The 24,752-nt window shown below is 32.4% G+C and overlaps 1 protein-coding gene across 4 annotated transcripts in view; it reads left to right on the forward strand.

The window, feature by feature from the left end:
* The window catches only part of ELP4 (elongator acetyltransferase complex subunit 4), a 241,613-nt gene that overhangs the window by 104,236 nt on the left and 112,625 nt on the right, over positions 1-24,752 (forward strand). For all 4 annotated transcript variants that reach the window (XM_057317073.1, XM_026512178.4, XM_057317074.1 and 1 more), the window contains 2 exons: positions 11,748-11,856; positions 14,729-14,835. In XM_057317073.1, coding sequence (XP_057173056.1) covers positions 11,748-11,856; positions 14,729-14,835 — 216 coding nt within the window. The remainder of the gene's footprint in view (positions 1-11,747; positions 11,857-14,728; positions 14,836-24,752) is intronic.

The following is a 24,752-nucleotide window of genomic DNA, read 5'->3' on the forward strand; positions in this document are numbered from 1 at the left end:
TCGTACCTCAAATTCCTCTCCACTATGACCAGTGTCATTCCTATAGACTCTAAGTCAGGATTTAAGTGGTGATTGAATGTCTAAGGGTTATATAACTTATTCATTCACTTAACAATATTTGTTGTGGGCATTGGCACTTGTGGGCATACAGTAGTGAATAAGACAAACAAGGTCCTGATCCTTGTGGAGGTTTTTCAGCAATGTAAAAGATCGTATGGACAAAGCAGAAAATGAGTATATGTAGGTATTTGCATGCTTGAGCTTGGAATTTGATAGTAAAGTGGTTTTTGCAGGAAATAGAAATGTGGTTTCATATCCTTGGAAATGTCATATAACTAAACATCTATAGGTAATAGAATTGTGGTACCTTTAGTTGAATGTGTTGTATAAAATATCACTACGTTAAAAGTATATAAAATATCTATATCTCTTAAATTGGTAAAACAGCCAATCAGTGTTCTTACTTTAGTTATTAGCATTCTGTCGGACTTGTACAGTAATGATTAGTTACCCTTTATTATACTTTTGGCATGCTTCCCATGTTTAATTTCATTGTAGGGAGGGAACACATAGTTAAGGAAATTGCAAAGAGGAGGAAAAGTTAAAATAGGGAAAATAATGACATAGATTCAAAACTGACTTGAATTTATTGTTATAATAAGACTTTTGCAAGCAGAATGAAAAAGAATTATTTTTAAATTTGCATTTGAAATATTTTATGTTCAGCCTCACAACTTTGAACTTGGAGGTTTTTTTATTTTCTTTGGGTTAAAGCTTATTTCCATAACAGCACAGGAAAAAATAACAAGCATAGTTGAAACAAATATATAATAATAAATTCTAGATATCTGTTAAGAAAACACTGAAATTATTCATCAACTAGATTATGAATGTCTTAAAAAATATATCGTCTTAAACAATTGAGGTTTTACAACCTTTACAATATTACAACCTGTGAGGTTGTAATATTATTCATATTAATATGTCTCTTTCTAGAAAATAGTTTGAGCATCTGCTCAGAGACATTGTATTAAAAATGTATGTGAAAATGGCCAAGTTAAATACAGACTTTGTTACATGCTAGACTATGGAGTAAAGTGTCCTTAGAAAGCAGAACTACGGCCGGCTCCCCTATATTCCAGCATTACCCAGTTCCCAGATCCCTGCTGTGTAGTTGTTCCACTCGCCAAGAAGCCTGTTAAAGAGCCCCCCAGAGCATGTGTACAGCCCTCCATGTTAATAGTTAATTGGTGAGGATGGCAAGATGAGAGGACAGCCGAACATGTGGTCTCTCAGACTCAAGCCGTAGACAGACCTTTAGTTATAATAACAGCAGCTGCTCACGTTCTCACAACTCAACTGTTCAAAACTGTTGTCGAATGAAGGTTGTCGTAGATTGAAAAAAAAAAAAAAAAAGAGGGAAAGTTACATCTAAGAAAAATAACTAAAACCCTACCTTGAAACTCTTACTATATATTATTGAAGTATGAGAATATTATTACTTCAACTTTTTAAAACTTAAGTATAAATTTCTGATTTAAAGGTGGTTCTGTTTCAGGTACATTGAACATGCTACTGCTTTTTTCCCATTCACTGTTAGAAAGAGAAATGTTTGTGGACCATTCAAAACTTTTTAATGAGATTTTTTTGCAAACTGATACCTTTGAAGCAGTTACAATAGGATACTGTTTGATTTCTGTATCTAGCAAGATATGAAACTGTAATTTTTTTGGTCTTATAAATGGGAGCTGGCTTACTATTAGTGAAATCTGTATTCCACCTCCAAATTATATAACATTTTGTGCCTTTTAATTTTATTTTCAATCCCTAGTGACAATTGTGTGCTCGAGGAAAATGATAACCGATAATATTTATTCTTTTTGGAAATAAAAATTAAGTTTTATGCCAAAAAAATTTAGTTTTATGCCTTATTATGATTTCATTGATAAGGTGAAAGGAAAATAAATTTCTCTTAGCTAATGCATTGTATTTACACATCTATGACAGGTTGTTCTTGACTTGTTGTTATTGATCAGAAGCACTTTTACCTGAAACTGTCAGGAAATAAATATCAAAGAATTTAGAATTGTCAATAAAATGGGGGGGGGAAGGTATTTTTCTATGCCTTTCTCGGAGCTTTCCTTTCAGGAAGAAAATTTACTTTTTATTATTGCTAATTTATTCAAGCTGTCGTAAACTACTTTTTAAAGGAATTTTTAAATATAAACAACAACCTAATAAACTTCTCCTTAACTGTAATAACGCAGGATGAAAACTTCTTTGACATTATTCATGAAAAAATATTAAATAACATTTTCTCATTCTAGAATACTTCTAAATATTGCCAGTATTTAATGTATTTGCTTACAGAACATTAGTTTATAAACTATTTAAGCTTTATTTTATTCAGAACAGGTTCCAGATTTGAAAGCGGCCTGGAACATATTTTGACTGGTCATCATTGGCATTTGGTCAGTTAATAGTCTTACTCAGTTTTTATCATATAACCAATGTTTTCCAACAATTTGATCTGTGGACTTTTTCCCCATCTGTCTCTTTGAAGAAAACCATCACCAGTATGTTAGTTTAAACCAAGGAAAATTCATTTTCTGAAGGAAAGCAGGAAGAAAATGTCTTGTTATAATGTCTCTTGAAAATTGAAGAAGGTTTTAGTGTGTTATTTTAAATTGATATATTTTCAAATTAATATTTTACAATATTAATGCAGTAAAGCTTTGAACCCACTGGAATGAATGAATGAATGTTTCAAAGTAGAGATATTCAGAACAAGTCTTTTCACATCCATAAACTTTTGTATTCATGCTGAGTATCTTAGCAGCTAAACTCTAAGTCAAGTAATGGACTGCTTAGAGCTAACTACTAATATGGGATTATGAAATGTGGACTCCAGTGGCCTTGTGAATTTCTCTTCGTGTGAAATCTTTTATTCTTAAAACAATAACTACAAATAATTGCATGGTGAAGGAACAACAGACTTTTGTAAGTTTACAACTATAAAATTTTGGAAAATATTTTTAATGTAATTGTTGATAAGAACATCATTACGGGAAGCATAACATTACCTTCTGTCACATAACGTAATCTATTTAAGTGGTCTTTTTAAATGTATTTTATTAAGGAGAATATTTAAGGATGAAAATTAGAGATTAGATTTAATCTCTTGATCATAATTATCAATTACTAAAAGATAAAGTCAGATATTCTGGCTGTCAATTTTTCCTGTGTTCCTTAATCAAGATATTCTCAACTGAGTATCTGGTTTTTATTTTTCTAGATCTTCTCAAGTAGTCTGAAGTAGACTGTAAGAAATTAACATTTTTAGAAGTTTAAAAAGAAGTAATTTTAAGAAGTCAGCTGAATTGTATTAAACCTATTTCAGTTTTGCACAGTATATGTCAAATTCTAGTCTTTGAAAATTTAGTAACTTCGTATGAGTCTGGTTCATTGTAAACAGAATCTGTTATTCTTTACAATAACAAATAATAGAACTGTGTTTCAACTTCGCTACTGTAGGCTGCTTGTAAGAATCTATAATTCCTACAGCTCCAGTTTTTATTTTCTTGTGTTTTATATTACATATTCTGGTATCTGATTAATTTTTTAAATCAAGTCTTAGCTTGTATGCATTATACATATGTATTTAATTTACTTTATTGGCCAAGGATGTTTAAAACTTTTTACACAAATAAACTCCAAATTATCTGTAAGTTTCTGTCTATATAGAGAATTAGGTGCAGAGTACATACCATTTTATCTTAGTGTAAATATGCATATTAAATAAGAGCAAGATATCTAAAATGGCCAATAAGATAAATGTGCATCTTTAAAGGGAAAAAATTACCATTTAGAAACCTTTCGTTACACTTACTCTAACCAAAGCATATTCAGCAAGCCATAAAAAGAATAATAATTTTAATTTTAAACTTTTTTTTGTTCTAAAATAACTTTGTGATGTTACACTTCATATGGTGATTCCTACTGTACTTCCTTGTAGTGATGGTGCTTGTTAAAGTACTATTTAGAGCCAAAATTTTCAAATATATCAATGATAGAAATCGTGAAACGTCTCATCACAGTATGGAGATTGAGTCATCTGTTTGGGCATATGGAATCTTTGGCTGTTGGATTGCAGTCTTTATAATGCCCAGTGTCCAGGCATGGACACAACTGTTCTGGGAACAGAAGCAGAGAGGGACCTCTGTGATCAGTCCACTTGAACATGATAGAAGAAAAAAGGGGAAAGGATTTTTAACGTTAATTATTTTTATAATAAACTATCTTTGACTTCATCATTTTTTATGTACAGAAAATAGATATAATTTATTTAATTTTGCTTTTTTTTTTTTTTTACAAATAAAATTACTAAGCTGTTAATCTTTGGTGTTACAAGCTGTCTGAAAAATACCTGTGAGAAAATGTAAGTTTTGAGTTATTCCTATTTATATACCTGGATGCATACTTTCTCTTAAAGAAAGACTGCTGTCTTCAAAAAAAGATACCTATGTCTTAATATTAAAACAAAATGTGCTTGTAACTAATTATAATTTAAAGCTCTTTAAGTACCAGGTCATATATTATATCCTAACGTTATGTTTTAGCCCTTTGCTATTAATTACATTATTATTATTATATAAAGAGTTTCTGCTTCTTTAATAATGTTTTCGCACCCTATGTAGTTAATCTTTAATGTTGGGGAAGACAAGGGGAGAGATTAAATTAGCCTTGTAACCTCTTTCTCTTCCAGGCTGATGATGGAAAATAAAAGCTCTTAGCCACAAAATGTAACACTTAGAATTAATATTTAATTAGACTAGCAAATTGTACACTGTGGCTGAAAGCTTCCAAAGAGTTGTTAGTGCCACAATTGACCTACAGGTTTAATAATAACTCACTTCTAGAAGCAAGTGCCAGTTCAGCATAGTAGAGCCACTGTAAGAAAGTCCTGAGAGATTAAAATCAGCAAACCAAATGGCAGGCAGGGATTCCTGGGATGGAGCCTTCTGGAAAGCTGGGAGCTGGAATAGCTTTTAAGCCAGGATTCAGATGAGAACAGTGGGTGAAAAAGCTGATCCCTCCTGTTCTGGGAGCTTCTGGTTGTAGGCCAAAATCTTAGAACAGATTTTTACTAAATGTTTTTGCTGCAGCTATTAACTTACACTGAAAATCAAATATTGAATAATTTTTCTGTAAAATTTAACAAATTTCTTGTGTAAACATTAGTTCTTAATTTCTTACATATTAGTACATAATATCTGTAAACTCAGATCATTAGATTATCAGATAGGTTTGGCGCTGTACATCTATGCTGTTTTGCTGTGACATGCTGTTTCCTTGTTCCCTGTATAGTTGATTTATATGGTTCATTTCTATATTATTTCATTACGGGGCATTATGCAGAGCCTGAGAAAGAGATTGTGAAGTCTGTAGCCCAAGAAATATTTTTATTCAAGAAAGTACATATATCAACAAATATAAAATCAAAGGCATTCTTAATTTTTAAAGACCTTATATTATAAAAGCAATGCTACATTTGCTTATGCTTAGGATGCAATTAAATTACAAGATAAATAATTGGACCTCCTGGTGAAGCATTGGATCCTTATATCTCTGAGAAATTAATCTGGTGAAAAATAGGATACCATGAATTTGAAAATGTGCAAATGCAGAAGAGCCAACTAAAGAAGGAACACCTTACATAATTTATTGGTGTTATCTTAAATAATTAAAGAAAAGCTAGTCATTAGTTAAAAATTCAAGCAGATGAGAACCTTGCCAGCAGAGGGAGTAGTCCTGTCTGCCGTCAGGTTCCCATCATTTTCCCACCTGCCTCAGCTCTTTTCCCAGCCAGTCTCCCATCTGGACCTGGCTCTGTCAGCCTGTTCCTGATGACAGGCTATCATTTTATACTCAATATGGGATTATTCTAAGCTGATTTTAAACTTTAGTATCTTTAACCTACCACTGCATCACAAACATCAGCTGGATGCTCTCTTTGATATTTGGATATTAGCAATTGTTTTTCCAGGCACGCTATGAGCTTTTGGACATCTGTGAATTACATTTTAACAGTTTCAAGTATAAAGTAATAAACAACGAATTTCTGATTTAAGAAGTTACCCATTAAACATTTTTACACAAAAAATACAGATGTCCATATGAATAGTATGAAACTATCATTTATGAAAAAATAGTTAAATTAATTTTGAATATTACACCATTATTCTCTCCAGCCTATTCATTACAATATTTTGCTTACCCCATGTATGAGAGTTTTCAGAACATGTAAGATTTTTAAAAATGTTTAATAGAATAACTTATTGAAAAAGAAAACTGAAAAAAAAATGTAAATAAATGTTCTGCAAAGCATGTACTATTTGAGGCCAGTGTAGATGTAAATAATATTTCTGAAAATAACATCATGTGTTCTTTAAAAAAAAAAATTTATGCCGAAACTTAGAATACCAAGTGTTAGATCAGATGGAAATCACAAAAAAAGATGTGGTTCCATTGCCTAATCCTAGTAAAATTTGACAATTTTACTAGTAGCAATTTATTTTGCCCTTGAGGTTAAGTATATTTGTCATTAGCTCCTTTGTAGATATGTTTTAAAGCATTAGTAAAAGGAACCAAAATATGTTTGCTTTATGATTTCCCTACATAAATATCAGTGTATGATGCTACCAAGAGAATGTTATAGCTACAGTTTTTAAAATTTACACAAGTTCCTTTGTATTTTAAAAATAACCGTGATTTTGAATAAAAGTTCAGTATTAAATCTGGAAAGATTTGATCTAATACCTTCATTAAGGTATTATAATTACAAATATATATTAGTGTAACTTTATTTGATAAAATTATATTCTTTCTTAAACTCAAAATAATTATGAACAGAATTATTTTTCCCACTATAAAATATTTTTATAAAATAAAAATTTAATCTACAAGTAAATGACAACTCTGGGGAAGGTGGGGGTAGGTTTGTAAAAAGTTACAGTATAAACAATTTTATTATTTCATAGTCTCAGTCCTATAGAATATAGAACTTAAGGCATAGAAAAACAAAACCTCATTAAACCTCTCTAGATTTATCCTTTTTTTCAAGTTTTTTTATTGCATGACAAAGAAATATAAATTCTAGTATGTTTGTGTTTCTATGCATATCATTTCTCAAAAAAATGTAGTATAACATGAGCTGTTGAGTAGTATACTTGCTTTTCTTGGGATTCTCCCCCACCACACACACATATACACACACATCATGTCATGTAGTAGGTTCAAACATAAAGTAATTGAAATCTTTCTTTAACTTTTCAGTATTAACTTAATAGTGCTTTTGCACTATTGTAGTCACAAATCTGATGTGTATGCCATATACTCAAATGGGAGTTCTACCCTTTATATTGTGTATTTGCTGTCTTTCTTATTTGAGTAGCTCAAAAACTTATTCTTATTTAAGGCATTGCATAAATGCTCTATGTCAACTGATTTTTTCTTTTCAAGCTTCTTAATAATTAAGTGATTGGTTAATTACTTTTTAGTTCTCTTGTTAAAAATCTTTCCTGGCAGTATACTTTGTATTGGTACAAATTGTATCTTTTTATATTGTTGAGATAATTGGGTCAAAGAAAGTAAGAAAACATTCAGGGTTTGAGGTTTCTAATTGTTACTTGGTTACTCTAAATAAGGATCTCAACTATTTTTATTAGAAAATGGAGGGAGCTTATATGGCAGAACTTGAATTTTATCTTAAAGTTCGTAGTTTTGGTTTAATGAGCTTTAAATTGCAAGGGAGCATTAAATTAATCTTCCTTTATTTAAAATCCATTTAATGGATTTGGCATATCCTAATAAAGAGGTTACCATTCTATAAAAGAAAACAGGAAACATCCTATGAAACCAAACAAGAAACAATCAAAACAAAAACTCTGAAATATTTTGTGAAATTAAAATTGGAGTAAAAAGGTGATCGACTGGACAATCTGATTTGTCTTTTTTATTTGCAACAGCGTTTGACATGATTTAAATCTAAATAATTTAATTAAGAAATTGCACTGCAACAGAAAGTTTTAAGAACCTTTTATGCAACTTAATACAATGCTATTTGAGACTGCCAGCAAACTCTTAAAACTCCTGGATACCGGCTCTCTTCTCTTCTGGCTTCCCTCCTAGTCATGTCTTGGCTACTGTCCAGAGCTGACAACTTTCACCCAGGAGTGAAGGGAGATTTGTCTAGTATAGGGAGGATTTTTGAGCCATCCTAGATTTTCACATCCAGATGGGCAAGGAGGAGGGGTGGCAGTATCATTGTATATACTTGGGTGATGTCATTGTGCCATGCATGAATATAACCATTAATTTACTCCTACTGGTGAATCCTGAATGTCCTTACTCAAATGTTCCTTATTAGAAACAGTAATGTAGCAACTTCAAAATTAAGACAAAAATTACTCAAACTTTATGTCCAAGTAATTGATGCACAAATACCTTGAGGTTCTCCATTTCCACCTACATATACTGCAGACCAAAGAGGTTTCACATCTTGGCTAGTAACGTAAAAACACTTAGACTCTGTTAAGATGAGAATGTGGAAGTTCCAGTTTCAAGGCCTCTGCTCAGATCATTATGCTAAAGCTTTCTGAACACTGAATTATATTATGAAAATTTATTGTCCATAGTGTATTCTCCCTAAAGCGAATTGTGATTTTTATGCTTTTGAGGATTTTTAAAGCTATTAATTTTAGATTCTCTTAAGTAAATTTGCCTACCTTTATCTAAAAGACCACTTAGTATTAGCATTATGATTTGAAAGACCTTTTGACAAGAGTGGTTTTAAGACGTGATTACGTCAATATACCATACTCCCAATGAATCTTGGAGGTACAGAAGTAATCTGTAACACTATTTTAGCTTTTTAAAAAATATGTACATTTACATGCCCAAATATCTTTTAATCTTTTATACATCACTGGAATACTGAATGAGTTTATAATTAAGATAAAGATTATCTCAGTCAGAAACTTAGATGTTATTCTTATATAATTTCCAGTGTGTTTTATTCTATAGACATTTTTTTCGATAACTGTACAAGTTTCACCATCTAGTTTGCCACATTACATAAAATACTTTCCAAAACTGCTGTGCAGAAAGCAGTAAGGTCATTGTTAAACATAACTTATTTTGTGGTAATGATTAAAACTTTTTCTTGCGCTAATACTTTATGAAAGCTTTTAAAAGCAAATTTCATTCGTAGTTAATAACTGTAATGTAAGCTGATGGAACTTAGAAGCAGAATAAATTAAATATATGAATGAGTTTCTGAAATTTCTAAATCCAGGCTGTATACATCTTTTATTTTGGAATTCACTAGTTTTTCTCTACAAAGTGGATAGTTGATTTTTTTAAATCTCCCAGAAATTACCTTAAAAAGATTTATAATCTTGACAAATATTACAGGGTATTAAGTGATTTCTTAGTAAATTTTAAGGTTAAAGAAAGAAACCCTCTTTGAATGTCAGGTTGTCCATTTAAATATACAGGACCTTGTTTATATACTACTAGAATGGAAGACTAATTCCATCCTTAAACCTTACAATTTCTATTATTAAAATAACTGAAAAAGCCCTAGTTTATATCACTGCATATCTGAATAGTTGAGTTCTAACAACAAAAACTGACTTTTATCATTTTAGATTCAGATATTTAGATAAAAATGCTTAGTCTTGTATTTATAGATAAAAGGAAATCTGACCTTTTGATTAAGAAATATTGTCAGTAGCCTTTATAAGTGCTTGTTCATCTGAGGGTCCATGACGGGAGTACTCTTCCCAGTTGAGTTTATCCTAAAAATGAAATGATAAGAGCCTGCTGGTTGTTATCTAAGATTCTTCTTAATGGGAGAACCACATGGTTATTCTTCATCTCCCACTTGTTCTCACCCTCTACAACCAACCCAGCCACACCCCACCCCCACCCCAACATTGTTCAGTACTCAGCACAATGAATCATTTTCAAGTTGACTCATTGTGAACTGTCTCCCAGCTGTTGGAATGTCTGGCAGACATTTTTGTTTGGGTGAAGAATAACTGGCTGAAACCCAACCTGGATGAGTTTGATATAATAGTCTTTGGCTAAAGAAATATTGAGAGGAACTTGTTTATGGCCTCTGAAGCCCCTGTTATTCCTGGAGTAGGACCATCCCCTGTGGCATAGAACTGAAAGTAAGGAATCAATCTGTATTATTTTCTCACCATTGAATGAAAAATTGCCTTAGAAAAAAAATAGGCATTTTCAAATTATGTTTGTTTTTCTATACTTGGTACCCACGTGATGAAGAGTATTAAAGCCAATTAAGGATGATTATTTTTACTGGTTCCTTTTAAGAGCACTGATTCAAAGGCTGAAACGTTCTTTATACAACACACATTTCTACTTAGAGAGGAGTTTCAAATACTGCCCTAGGTATGAGTTAACCAATCATTTCAGCATAATGGTTAGTGACAGAAGCTACTATGTATTTCAGACCAAGTCAGGTAACATCGACCAGTTTTCTTTTCTTTTTCATTCTTATGCAATCTTTACTAGAGGACTGAAGAAACAGAGGACTACCAGTAAACTCTTTAGTCAGTCATGTTTTCAGAAAGTGAATGTGTTTCATTGTGTTTGGACTTTCCTCTAACAGGGGTCATGGGATCAAACTAAAATTTTCTTAACTGTTTTACATTTCCCATCCTTTTCTAAAGATTATTTTTAAACTGGTAGGTATTATCAGTGTGTAAAATGGGAGTTTCAAAATTACAGAATTTTACAAAGAACTATTTTTTTCAACTTACCTAGAACTTGAGAGCAAAAATTTTTCTAAGATGTTATAACATAGGAAACATTTGCTGACCTGTCACCCTGTCAGGGGCCAAAAGAAATACTGAATTTCCATTAAATAAAATAATTCAAGAGAACCTATAGGGTATTTAATGATTATATTTTTAATGATTTTTTATAGCCATGAAATTCTGGGTATTTTAGAACTTTTGCAACTTAAAATGTGACTTTTTTTTTTTTACAATGTATTATTTAGCAATATTTTTGGTTCATGTCAGGTTGTGTGGGAAGGAAAGCGTAGGCTACTAGTCTAGTGCTAGTCATCTACCATCTTTTCTTTGCCTTTATTGTTATCCCAGAGCCAAATAGCAGCATCTGGAAGGAGAGAACAGAAGACTGCAGAGCTAGCCACGCTGCAGCCTCTTAGCTGGACCCTTCCATGCTTCTAAAATGATTCAGAGGACCTCAGCTATTACAGGGCTGGGACCTGGTCCCAGTTGACAGATGATAGTGGGACTTTGCCTTACACATTATACTGTACTATCTACTGCTTCTGAATCCTGATGTCTATCAGATTTTCCTGTGGGTAAAGTAATTTGAAAAAGAATAGAGTGTGAGGATAAAGGTAGCCTTGACCCTTAAAACAGAAGGAAAATAATCAATTTATGATCGCTACCGAAAATAAGGTATCTCCCCTCAGCTCTTCCAATTAGAATAGCATACCTACATGGGCTGGAATTTTCAATTAACTGTATATTTTCATCCAGTTTTCAGCCTGTGGAAGTTTTGAATTATTTTTCTATGTTGATAGTTTATCTCCTCTACAATTTGTCACTGAGATGGCGTAATGGCACTGAATACATGTATTATTTTTAAACATAAAATGAGTGTTTTGTTTTCTTGTTTTACAGAATAAAGCAGTTATTGCTCGTGTTACAAACTTGTCAGATACAGTAGTTGGTCTGGAATCATTCATTGGTTCTGAGAGAGAAACCAACCCATTATATAAGGATTATCATGGTAAGCAGCACCTTTACAATAAGAAGAGAATATCCTGGGTTGCAGCTAGGGTACCTGGAAGCATTGTATCCAGTCATAATATCTACTGTCAATTAGCATGAATTTTATTTTATAATATGTCTGTTAAATGTTTTCCATTTCTGACCATTCTTTCATAGCAGCTTGTCACCAAACTACATTAACACTATGGACTATGCTAACTACTTGAAAGAAGTCAAACCCAAGTACTAAGGCATGGCTCAGTCGGATAAAAATTTTATTGTCCTAAGGACTTAAAGTTGTCATGAAATTAGTTGTACTTATTAGCCATGCTTGAAATAAATATCATATTAATTCTAATAATAACAGCTTTGTATAGTGGTTTATGTTTTACAAAGCCTACCTATATGATAAAAAAATTCGTATTTATTAATATTTTAAAAGTCCTAGTCAATCACATTTTCAGAAAGTAAACATCTTGGATTATATTTGGACTTTGTTCATTTTGTTGTTTGAGTTTTGAGCAAATTTTATGATATTGCCACCCTAGTATAAACACAGGTCAATTAGTCAGATTTTTATTATTTTTTTGAAGTTTTTAGTAATATTTTGATCATTGGGTTAATTTGGAAATTTTTTTAGATAAAGGTTCTTACATAGAACCATTGATAGGAAAGGTTTAATAGTTTTGCACATCTTAGGTCTAAATAAAATACAGAATATGATGATGATAGATTTTTACCTATTATACTGAGTAAAATGTCAATTATTGCTGTTATGATTATGGACCTACTGTACTTCCATGGAAACCTCTAAAGACCGAATAACTTATTTAAAACCTGCTAGAAGATTGTATAAGATTGTAATTGCAGGACTATGACAATTGCTAGAGTCTACAAAACAAAACAAAACAAAACAAAATGAAGGTTATAGGATACTTTATATGATAACCAAGAAAATATAAGCTATGAATAAAAGCTACATAAAATAATTTGCCTCACGATTATTAACTTGCATAACTGTGTGTGCTATATGACCAGATTAACCCTATGTATAATTGCTTAATCCATTATCGTCATTATTATAGGAAGAGGACCATTAAGATTAAACTATTTCTTTTTTTTAATTTGTTATTGTGCTATAATTGACATACAACATTGAAGTGTACAAAGTAATGATGTGATAGATGCATGTATTGTGCAATGATTACCACAGTTAAGTTTTGTTAACATACATCACCACACATAGTTCACAGTGGTTTTTTTCTAGTGATGAGAACTTTTAAGATCTTCTGTCTTAGCTACTTTCAAATATACAATTCGTTATTGTTAAGCTTAGTCATCATGCTGTACATTACATCCCTAGGACTTATTTGTCTCATAACTGGATAAACTATTTTCATTTATTATTATTTCTGCTTTCTATAAGACACCTCATGTTAAATATTACCTTAATAAATTGTATCTGAGTATCATTCAGAAGTGTTATGACCTAATAAATTTAGTAAATTGTATTTTATATTCTAAGACAGTTATTTTGATTAAAACATTTCAAGGGTGAAAGGCTATGATACTTTGTGCTGAAATCTCTGAATCAATAAACTATTACCAACAGATTAATGAGTGGTTTTGAGGACAAGTAACGTTTCTGTTAATAAGAAGGACTTGATAAACTGTATTCATTCGTTGTGTAAGGCCTTATGACTTAGGAGCTAAACAAGCATACATATACCAAGGTAAAATGAGGAAAGTCTGGTGTGCTCTTTGCTAATGTATTTTCCTGAGTAGCTCTGTTTAAGATATTTTTAATCTGCATCTAAAAGCTGTCTTCTTAACATATTTTGCATTTTTTAAGTTTACTAGATTAAATCAGGTATTTCAGTGAATTATTTTTGAAGAGACCATTTTGAAAGTTAAGCACCTAGAGGCCTATTTACCCTTTTAAGCTAAAATGAATACATACATCACTAAGCATTCAAACACACACTAAACTGTATACTAGAGAAGCAATTCTTTAAATAAGATGCATCTCATTTGTTCAGACTTGGATTTGCCTTCTTCCCCCATGTTTGGAGATCAATGTCTTTCAGATGATGATTTTTAAATATGGGCTGAGTCAGGCAGAGAGATGCACTGAAGAATCTCCCATGTCTTCATCTGTGGCAAATGACCCCGAGTTTAGTCAGAAACTGCATTAAGCTGCACAAAAGGCATCCAGTGCCCTTGTCAGGAAAAATTAGCAAGTGTTTCTACTGACAAGAGGCCAAAGCTCACGGTTTACCTAGCACTATTACAAAGCTTATAACAGCTACATAAAGGTCTAACATGCCACAGAAATGAGTGTCTTGGGATGGCATAGGGGTTAAAGTTTGATCCTGGAGTGTCCTCTGAAATGTAGTTTTCTTCAATGGTTTGCTCAAGTCATTAATAAGGTACAAAATGAAATACTTTTCATTAGTGCTTCACTGGTTATCAGTAACCCATAAGCCTTGTTTTGCTGGCTGCTTACTGGTGCATTTAATAAAATAAAGATCACTCAGTGGTGCCGTGGGCAGCATGCAAGGTGATAGCCATATTTGCTTACTGTAAATACAAGAGAAAATCACACACAAACCGGCTGTAGTTTTGACAAGTATTAAGATCCCTCTTTACATCTGTACTTCTGTACCAAAGTGCAATTAGTTTTCCTCGCACAAGGATTTCTGTTTATCTTATTCTGCTTGATTACTTGAGTATAATCACACCATTTGCTTCATTGCTCCTGGTAGTAAGCTCCAGTTTTAAAAGGGGAGGATGCTTGTGTGTAAATTTACAGGATTCTGCTGTAAGACTCTTAATTTATGCATCTAAGACAGTGTTTTAAAATTTTTTTCTTTTAATTTCCTTTTCACAAGGTTTGATTCACATTCGGCAGATTCCTCGGCTTAATAACTTGATTTATGATGTATCCGATGTCAAAGACTTAGCTTTTAAATTAAAAAGGAAGCTATTCACCATCGAGGTAAGAGAGAATTTTTGTATTTTAGTTCACGGACTTGAGGTTAAATAGTCTATGTGTGTATAAATATGAATGGTTTTTTTTTTTTACTTTATTGAAATTCTTAGAAGATGTTTCCTGCTAATATTCTTAAGGTCTTTTGGTGTAACAAAATAATGTTTTTAGACTGTCTTATTTTTTTCTCTTTTAGTGGCATATCATTAGAGTATAGCAAAAAATGATTTTGTTTTAAATGTCTATTCAAAGTAGGCTCCAAACTTAACATGATAACTGTGACATGCGTACTTCCAAGGCTTTCAAAAGCATATTTAATTAAATGTTAATGAGCTGTGCTTATTTGTGTGTGGAATGTGAATGCTACCCACAATTGTGTATGGCTAAGAAAAGAGGATATCCTTATCTACATTCTGAAAGCAGTTTTCTTTACTATTAGTGAAATCACCTTTCCGCTTTCCATGCTGAACAAAACAAAGTATAATTTACACCACTGTCTTTAAGTAAATTTTCTACAAAACTTAAACTTTTTTGTGACCTTTATGCAAGCAGTAGTGACAGAAAGTAGTGGTACAAAAGATTTATTTCAACTTAATCTTGCTAAAGAGCAAATGAACATAGCACTATTAAGCAATTAGAGTTGATGTATTTATTAACGAAATAAATGCTCAGGGAGAGATAGCTTTTGGGTGATGTGATAGTTATCAGTATAGTCGGTGCAATTTTTTTTAACAAAGACATAAAACAGCCAAACAGCCTTGACAAACCATTTTGTTTAATCTCTTTTCAAATGAAAAGCTCTTAAGCAGGCCACTTGTCTTAACTGCTTGAAACCATAAAAAGAGAGAATTGCCACCAATAAATTAGCATATTTTTAACTTCATCACCAAATGATGGTCAATGTGGCTTGGCACTGCTTTGGTGTTTGGGACTTCACCCTTAAGTGACCACTTTGGCCCTTTTTTGACCCTCTGCCCTCTTTAGCTGGCCACTTGATAAGGTAACTTCATGGTTCTCTCTCTTTTTCTCTTTCCCTTCACATTTGCAAGTAGCACTAACCTATAAATCATTGTAAGGGCCCTATCCAGTGACAAATTAATGTGCCCTCCTCCTAATTAATGGTCATCAATGTCCTTAATTATCTAATCCTATTGAGAGCAGTTAATAGTTAATCAGGCAGCCAGTTCTTCAAGCAGGTCATCTCTGCAGGAGTGTTAGAAGTTTCTCATCTGGGGATACTCCCTTCAAAAGCCACTTAAAGCCAAAAGATCGAGAGTGTAGAAATACTGATTCTTGAGCTAATTTACTTTAGTTCTCAAAAGAAACCATTGAAATAGAACCCAACACTGTAATTGTTCAAACTTTGTTTCAGTTTTTCTGATAGAATACTGAGAAATTTACTATTATTATTTACCAATTTTAAGCAATATCTTGCTTAAAAATTTTAGAGTGTTATAGTTAGTATCACAAGGAAAGCATGCCTCATCATTTTCTTTTAAGTTGAGCTTATATTTTTAATGAAAAATGTGGGGTTTTTTTCCTCTGCGCGACATCTTTCTCCCAAATGAGTATTCTAACAACCAAGTTTAAGGTATCATATCTATCATCATACAAACTAAGCAAGCAGATTCCCTAGTGAAAATCATATTGCACCCAGAGAAAAAGTAGCACTGTAGTGTGAATCATGTTAATCTCTCTCTCTCTCTCTCACGCTCACACACACACACACAACTCATATATGCACACACACACACTGGGTCTTATTTTGGGTGTGAGTAGGTAGAAATAATGGACTTAAATACTGTCAAGTGGGACTTCTCCTTTGAATAAACTTGGGTTCTAATAGTGACTTTACCATTGGAGCTGATGTGAGATCTTTTATAAACTACATAGGTTTCTGTTGTATTTCCTCTCTTCTATTCCCAACATTCTAAACTAAGAGAACAATTATAATTGATCACCTGTGGTTTGGAATAAGTATTTGAAAACGAAATACAAATAGATGGTTGGTTTTTAAAAAGCTAATATTTAATACAGTTGAACAAATCCTTTACCTTTTTGGCTTATAACCTTCATCTTTTTTTATACATAGAAATATAGGTGTAACACATTCCAAATAATTTATTCATTCATGCAATAAAATTCAGTTTGGTGATTAGAAAAATATGAATTCAAGAATGAAACAAACCTAATAGAAGCATATATAGGTATAATTACAACACAAGATAAAATCGTGTGGTTCACATAAGACTAACTGATTTCAATACAGCATTGTACCTTATAAAATGCATACCCGAAGAGATAGCAAGTCTTTGGTGATATATTGAAGAAATTGGAAACAAGAGGATTCCTTTATTAGGGGAAAATTATCTATCAAGTGACATTGTTTTAATACGCACAACAAATGTTTTTTTAAAACTGATACTAAAAAAATAATACAATCTATACTAGTCTGTAAAGTGTGAGACTCTACTATAGCAGGCATTGAATCTGTGTTTTACTTTCAGAAGAGAAAGGTGGTTTAGCAGGTAAAGCAGAAATAAATTTGCTGATTCCATACAGGTAGATTTGTTACATGATGGAATTTTCTATCAGTCACATGGTCTCAAAGTTGGCATGCTTGGAAACGAGGAGCAAAAAAACCCAGGAAAATACCCTCATCTCTATTTTTAGGGTCCTTTCTTTGATTTATTAAATACTCTTTTTATATATGAAAACTGAATTTTTTTTTATACTAACAGCCACCAAGGGCATCTAACAAGTAGAGCAGCTTTAAACAGCAGTCTTTAAACAGTCTTTAATTTTTCTGAGTGGAAAGGCAAAAGAATATTTCTTTCTTCTTGGAATGTCTGTTGGTATTATTCAGATTCAAGTGGAAGCATTTATCTAATCACAGTAAATTTTTACTAATACCTAGTATTTATCAGCTATGAAGCTCTATAACTTAGCCCTCTACGAAAACCATAGCAGAATCATTATCTATAGTAATGACACTAAAATCCTGGCATGTATTCTGGATAAGAAAAAGAGAAAATTTAAGGTTGATTCAGTCTGACCTCAGGTTAAAAAAAAAAAAATAGCTTTCCAGTTCTTTGAAAATTTATAATCCTTGTAAACTGTGCATGGTAACTCTCTAGCATATTTGATTAACCACGACATACTACTTATTCCTTGGCCTAATACATAACCTTTATTCAATCATAGCAAGATTTATTAAGCCTTTATCACATACCAGGCCCTCTACTGGCTTATTTATACTTTCTACATAGTAATTGAATATTTTTTAACAACAGGCTTTACTAAGATATAATAATAGACTCAATATATAGAAACTGTGTCTTTTTCATCTTCATATCTATCCCAGAACTAAAAACAGAGTCATGCACTTAACAGATATAAAATCTTTGCTGAAATATATGTATAAAGATAAATTATGGAGTTTGAAAAATTGTCCAAGTAATACAGCTATAAATATTATGTAAGCTCCACAAGTCAAGTGACGTGTAAACACTACCTTCTCCATTAATTTCCATAAGAAATATAACTTGGGTACATAGTTTCACTTCCAAGCTGAAGTGACTACTTAGACTTGTATTTTTTTTCAGTTCTGTAATTTTTGCTTCTCTGCTGTTGGGATCATCATTAACCAGTTTTTTCTTTATATTAGTAATTTTAATGTAATTGTAATACCTAAACAAGTAAGATTTGGTAAAAATTGAAATGTGGCTTCTTTTAATTTGATGATATCATAACAGCAAATTTTCAAAATAAGGATAAACAATACTTATATAGGCTTTAATTGGTCCAAAAATAGTAATTATCATAAATAGTATATTTATGTGGGTTTTGTACATTAAATGAATATTGAGAGTCCAGAAAATCAAAGTAGATTAAGTTTACTCAAGATTGTCTTAATACTTTGCCCCTAATTCAGAACACAGGACTCTGGTACCTCTCCAGTCATCAAGAACTTTTTCTCACAGAAGAATTGATAAACCAGTATTTATTTAGTAGCAATTATTTTTGATGCACTTACTTAGAAAATTCATTCTTAAGTAGTCAGACCAAAATATTATATGCCATCAGTATAAATTAGCTTTATATAGTACTACAGTATACTTGCTATGGTTCAGTAGAATTATTTGAAATTTTTACATATTGGAAAAGCATAAACTCTTACAGTCACTATGACAATGTTGGACAATGTAGAATTTCATGATATCTTTGGTCCTAGGTTTCCTTACTTCCCTACATTTTGTATCAATAGCCTTTCCAGTTTTAAATGGGAGGTAGAAAGGGGACTGTTTACTATACCTAGAGGTACAGGGGAGGGTTGGTTAACTTATTTGTCAGTTAACAATTATGTCACTAAAATAAAATAATGGAAACATAAATGTCTGGCTCAAGAGCATTAAATTGTGGCACAGTGGACCATGTAGTCCAATATACCTTTTCTGATAGTGATGCCCTCCACAAATATTGAAATATTCAATTCCAGATATATTGCAGTTAGCAAAAGAAAATCAAAGTGGAACATAGGCATCTGTTCATATAGATCAAATCATTTGTCAAAAGTAAATTCAAATTAGCATTCTTTAACAATGGAAATGTCATTTTGTACATGTTTACATCTTAATATATTCATTATATTACCATCCCCATATTTACACTTTAATTCCTAAGTAAGGTAGACATACAGTAGGGTCATATAGGTTTCACAGACTTTCCAGAAGTTGGTAATACTGTGCTCTTATATATTTCACGTGCCGTAGTGAGCCTATCAAAAGTGCATACCACCTTAAGGGGAACACAGTTTTGAGACTCTGCCTAATCCTATTTCTTCCCACATTGGAATCTTAATTAGAAGAGATAAGGCAAAAAAAAAAAACATCATTTAACTAAATTATTGTCTTGAATCTGTAGCAAAAGGTATAATCCGCAATTGGGCCAATTAGTGAACCCCATAGTTAGCTATGCTGCAGCGAACAACTTGATTAGATCTGACACCATCCTAGTTCTCACTGTTGTTTTGCCAGGTATGATGGTCAGACTTCAAAGAGCTTGAGGCATCAGCAGGGCAAGGTTTGGAGGCCAGCTTAGGTCCGGTTGTTAATCTCTCTACTAAAACCACAGCAGCTCTCACACAAAACAAGCTTACACGACACAATCATGCGGTATTAAAGTTAGGGTTGAGTCATGCCAATTTGCCTTTGATTTTTTGATGATTGACCAAAGATGGCTACATGACCAGACACATGCTAAAAGTATACTGATTAGGTAAGTTCCCAAAATATTTGAAGCATTTTTTAACTTCCTATATAAATGTTGGGAAAGTTTATCCCCTTTGATCAAACTTCCAAAGTGATAGCACTGTATCAGGGGGAAAATGAATATTTCTTACTGGCAGCCTGAATCCCAAACTTTTCACTTACCACTTCATAAAAATTAGTGTTTACATTAATAATTCCTTAAGGAGAATGTAAAAGGAAATTCTTTCTAAGTGGTAAGCTTTTTAAAAATCTATTAAGCGCATTAAAAGAAAAAACATTTTTTCCCTGAGTCATTTATGTTCACTGACAATTTTTCTGAAATTTCTTTATAATTATTTTCCACTTAAATGTTGAGTAAAGTGCCCTTCCAGGATGTGATTGCATAAGTGTTCTTTTCTCTGCATTCTGATTTGTTGGAATATTGCAGTAATAGTGACATGTTTCCATTCTGAGAAAAGCCTAAGGCTACTTTAGTATTATTCCGAATGATTGAAGCTGCCATCTTGCTGACTTTCCCTTAGGCAGCATAGGGCCTGTTTGCTTTTGTGTTCATTTCACATGCTTCCTGTGAGTTGGGCTGGCAGAACATCATTGCTTCATTTGGCAAGGAAATTCATGTTTGGTTATTATATGTCTTAAGGTTTCTGTGTGGTCATCAACACCTGAGATATTAAGCTTATACTTTGTTACACCAAATGAATCCTGTTTCTTTGAGAAGTATTTTTAATTATCTTATGACACCTTGACTGAATAATTTTTATATAAAAATGGTCATTTTATAAGTGAACTTCTAATATTTCACATTGCACTAATTTCTATACTAATTCATAACTACATTTTAGTCAGGAATATAAAGAAAGCATGTATTTGAATAGCAAGATGGTGGCACAAAGCAAAAGTCTAATATTTAGAATCTTACCCAATAGTTTTCAGTCCGTGAGTCTGTTAAAGATTCTGTGGTACCTGTAGTCCAGCAGTCTCACTTTTGAGACCAGGATGGTACAGATTCAGCATTGTCTAAGGATACAAAGAGAAAAAAAAAATCTCTTCTCCTCTTCCCTGAATTTTCCAGATACAAGCATTTCTGTATGTATTCTAGGGTATGGCTCCAGGAAAATTATATTGCAGTACTTCAAGGATTTTCTTACAGCATTTGTAGAACTGCTGTAGCAGAATTCACCCAGTTTATGTGGTATTCCCTAAACCACTTCCTCCCACAACGTGCTATTTGTGGTGTCTGAGGAAGACAGAAAAACAGAAAACAAAAAATGATGACAAATCATGGCTATCGCATTTCGTCAGCTGGAAGGTGAGAACATATATTTTACTAATATAACCTCCCAGGTGCCTAGAAGAGTAAGAACACATTTTAGAGCTTAATAAATATGGTACCCATGAGCTTTGTGATTAATATCGGTAACTTTGGGAACACTTTTGTACCCAAAACATCTTTAGTCCTTCTTCAAGGTCTTCGCACAGCAAATGTCCGGAATATTCATCCCTCCATCATTTCATGACTTTCTCTTGTTATTGGATTGCAGGTTAAATATCTCAGCCTCCTTAGAGAGGTCTTCTCTGACTGGCCCATCTGAATTATTCACTCAGTTATCTACTATCATGTGCCCTATTTTAATTCTCAGTGTAACAGATATTACTACAATTGATTATCAGTTAATTTGTTTGTTATTTTTCAACATTATTCAGCCTAACTTGCTGTAAGCTTCACAAGATTAGGGACATTGTCTGTCTTTTTTTTGTGGCGAAATCCCAAGCACACATAGTAGGTATTTCATAAATATTTGTTAAATTGCTAAAGTACTATTTTTAGAGTAACTCATGTCTACCATTAGTGTATTTAAAAACATGTATCGGGTATCTCATTCATTCTCAGCATTGTGTTGGGTGCTTCCACATACACTACCATATTTAACTCTTATTTGATACTCACAGGAGCCCTTGCCATTGGCGTTATTACACACATTTTAATGTTAGGGAATATAAGGAATTATGTAACCTTCCCAAAGTCATAGAGCTAGGATTAAATCCAGATTTTTTAACTCCATATACAGAATTACACTGCAAAGTTAACATGTTCAGGAGCTCTGTTAATTATTATTGATTTAAAAATAAAAAGTTTTATAGAGTGTTTAACAGGGGCCGAGGACTATTGCAAGTGCTGTATTGCCATTACCTCAGAGATCTCACAACTACTGTGTACCATGATTATCTACATTTTATAAATGGGGAAACTTAGAGTTCAAAGAGATCAAGTAACCTAACATCCAAAGTCAGAGTTAATAACTGACAGAAAGGACACTTAGACCAAAGCCTGGGCTCTTTTTTTTTTTTTTTTTTTTTTAAGATTTTATGTATTTATTCAACAGAGACAGAGACAGCCAGCGAGAGAGGGAACACAAGCAGGGGGAGTGGGAGAGGAAGAAGCAGGCTCACAGCAGAGGAGCCTGATGTGGGGCTCGATCCCATAACGCCGGGATCACGCCCTGAGCCGAAGGCAGACGCTTAACCGCTGTGCCACCCAGGCGCCCCCAAAGCCTGGGCTCTTAAACAGCAACTAGTCCCCACGCCACAAGATGTGCTGCCATCTCATCTTCGGTGCATGAGCCAGACAGCCTCTGCCCTGAGACATAAAAAGGAACAAACCTCAGAAATAGACACACACACATGGATATATACTCTTTTAACATTCATGTCAAAAATTCTTGTGATCCTAGTAAGCATTTCTACTCTATTTTTTATAAAATACCTTTTAAGATTCAGATTGGATTAATCATAGCTTCTCCCTTATATAACATTACGATTACAAGATTGTTCTTTTCCTTATTTTTTTACTAATTTCTGGTATTCGGTAGGTATTCTTTAATAGACAAATTAATTTGAAAAAACTATAAAGCCATTCCCTAAAACACTAACCACTTCTGTAGGATTTCTAAATCTTAGCTACAGAAAGTGGGGAAAATATTCTATACAAAGAAACAGGGTTCCCTTCCTTTGCTATTTTGATATGGTTCAAAAGTTTTGAAATTTAATTACAGTGTATTATTATTATATTCACTTATACTCAACATGCAGGTATTTCTGCAAATATTAATTTGCTCATAGTTACCATGTTGTTATATTTTTTCTAAATTATTTTACATATATCATCTTTGAAGCATCAAAAAATATCTAGTGAGATAATTAAGGCATATATAATTAACAAGGTAATAAGATACCAAATTCAGTTTCCTAAAATTTCTTTTTTTTGCCTCCTTTTTTATCATAACTTGTTCTAATGAGGGTTTGATCCATTCATATTAATACCTATTTCTTTTTCTGCTGCAAATGTTTCATTTATTGGAAGTCTTTCAAATACCATCTTTAAGCAAAGTTAAGCAATAAATCTTATGATTGTGAAATATTTTCCTTTTTTATTGATTAATATTACTAAAATGTTTCTACAGTTTAGTATAAGAAATGCTCCTCATTAAGGAAATGTGAGATTAAATATAAATTATTAGTTTTTAAAAGACAGAACTTTTAAGAGACTAAGAGAAACTGAGGTGTAATGGAAATGCTTTTAACCACAAAACTAGTAAAGCAGTTCTCTTATTTAAGTAGAAATTAAAGTTTCATCAGAGTTATTACTGTCATAACTCCATGCCACAGTGGACATTTCATAGAGTAGCCAGTCCAGGTTCTTTGTATCTGGTATAGTGAAGTTCACTGAACTGTTTTGTCAGGTGCTGTCAAGTCAACCCACCATTGTTGTAGAGAATCAGACTAAATCATTTTGGCATGAGCCTTCCAGAAATGAGATACTTAATATGAATGGTTTAATGAAATGGAGTATTTGGTTTCAATTTTTTGTAAAACTGTCAAAAATATATTGCACTCATTCAGAAATTTCTGAGTAAATCAGTGGAAATATCTGACCCTATACTTCATTGAAATTTTGCTTTAAATATCTTTATTTAATATAAATAATTTTTGGAATGTATTTGAGTATTTGGGTATGTTTTGTTGGATATATGATGATTCCCTAAACATTTCAAAGTTGTGAAAGTTCCAGAGAAGAGGTGTCTTTTACTAAGATTAAAATTTCCTGTTATAAAATGTTGCTGGTACCAAGTTTGAAATAACTATTTTTGTTTCCAAAGGCTATTTTATTAAGAACAAAGTTGTATTTTATTACATTTTTAATGACTTAATGAATTGTTTATGCAAGTTCTAAATATTTAATTCTTCCATGATTGGAAAAACAGCTTATCCTTCTGATCAATAGTCATTTAAAAGGCATTATTATAATGTAGACTTAGTTAAATGCCTCACACTTTTTTTGTGTATATATTTTGATAGGTAGAGGGGTTGTTGATATATCTGCTCAACAACCTAAGAAATATTTTACCAACTTATACTGTAGCTATGGTGTAGCATTGAAAACCCTTGTAACAAAAAGCTTCTTGGTGCAATTAAAGGTCACTGGTACATATTGTAATAGGCTACTCATTTACAAGATCTTTGTTAAGGGTCAGTGCTATAGCATGAAATGGATTGCCCTTGTTGAGCCTGTAAATAAATGGGTCAACTTATCTTGTATTCAGTGGGCAAAGGGAAAAGCTAACACAATACTAGTTTATTAATATTTTTACAAACAAA

The sequence above is a fragment of the Ursus arctos genome, unplaced genomic scaffold, assembly GCF_023065955.2.
Source record: "Ursus arctos isolate Adak ecotype North America unplaced genomic scaffold, UrsArc2.0 scaffold_23, whole genome shotgun sequence".
Lineage (NCBI taxonomy): Eukaryota > Metazoa > Chordata > Mammalia > Carnivora > Ursidae > Ursus > Ursus arctos.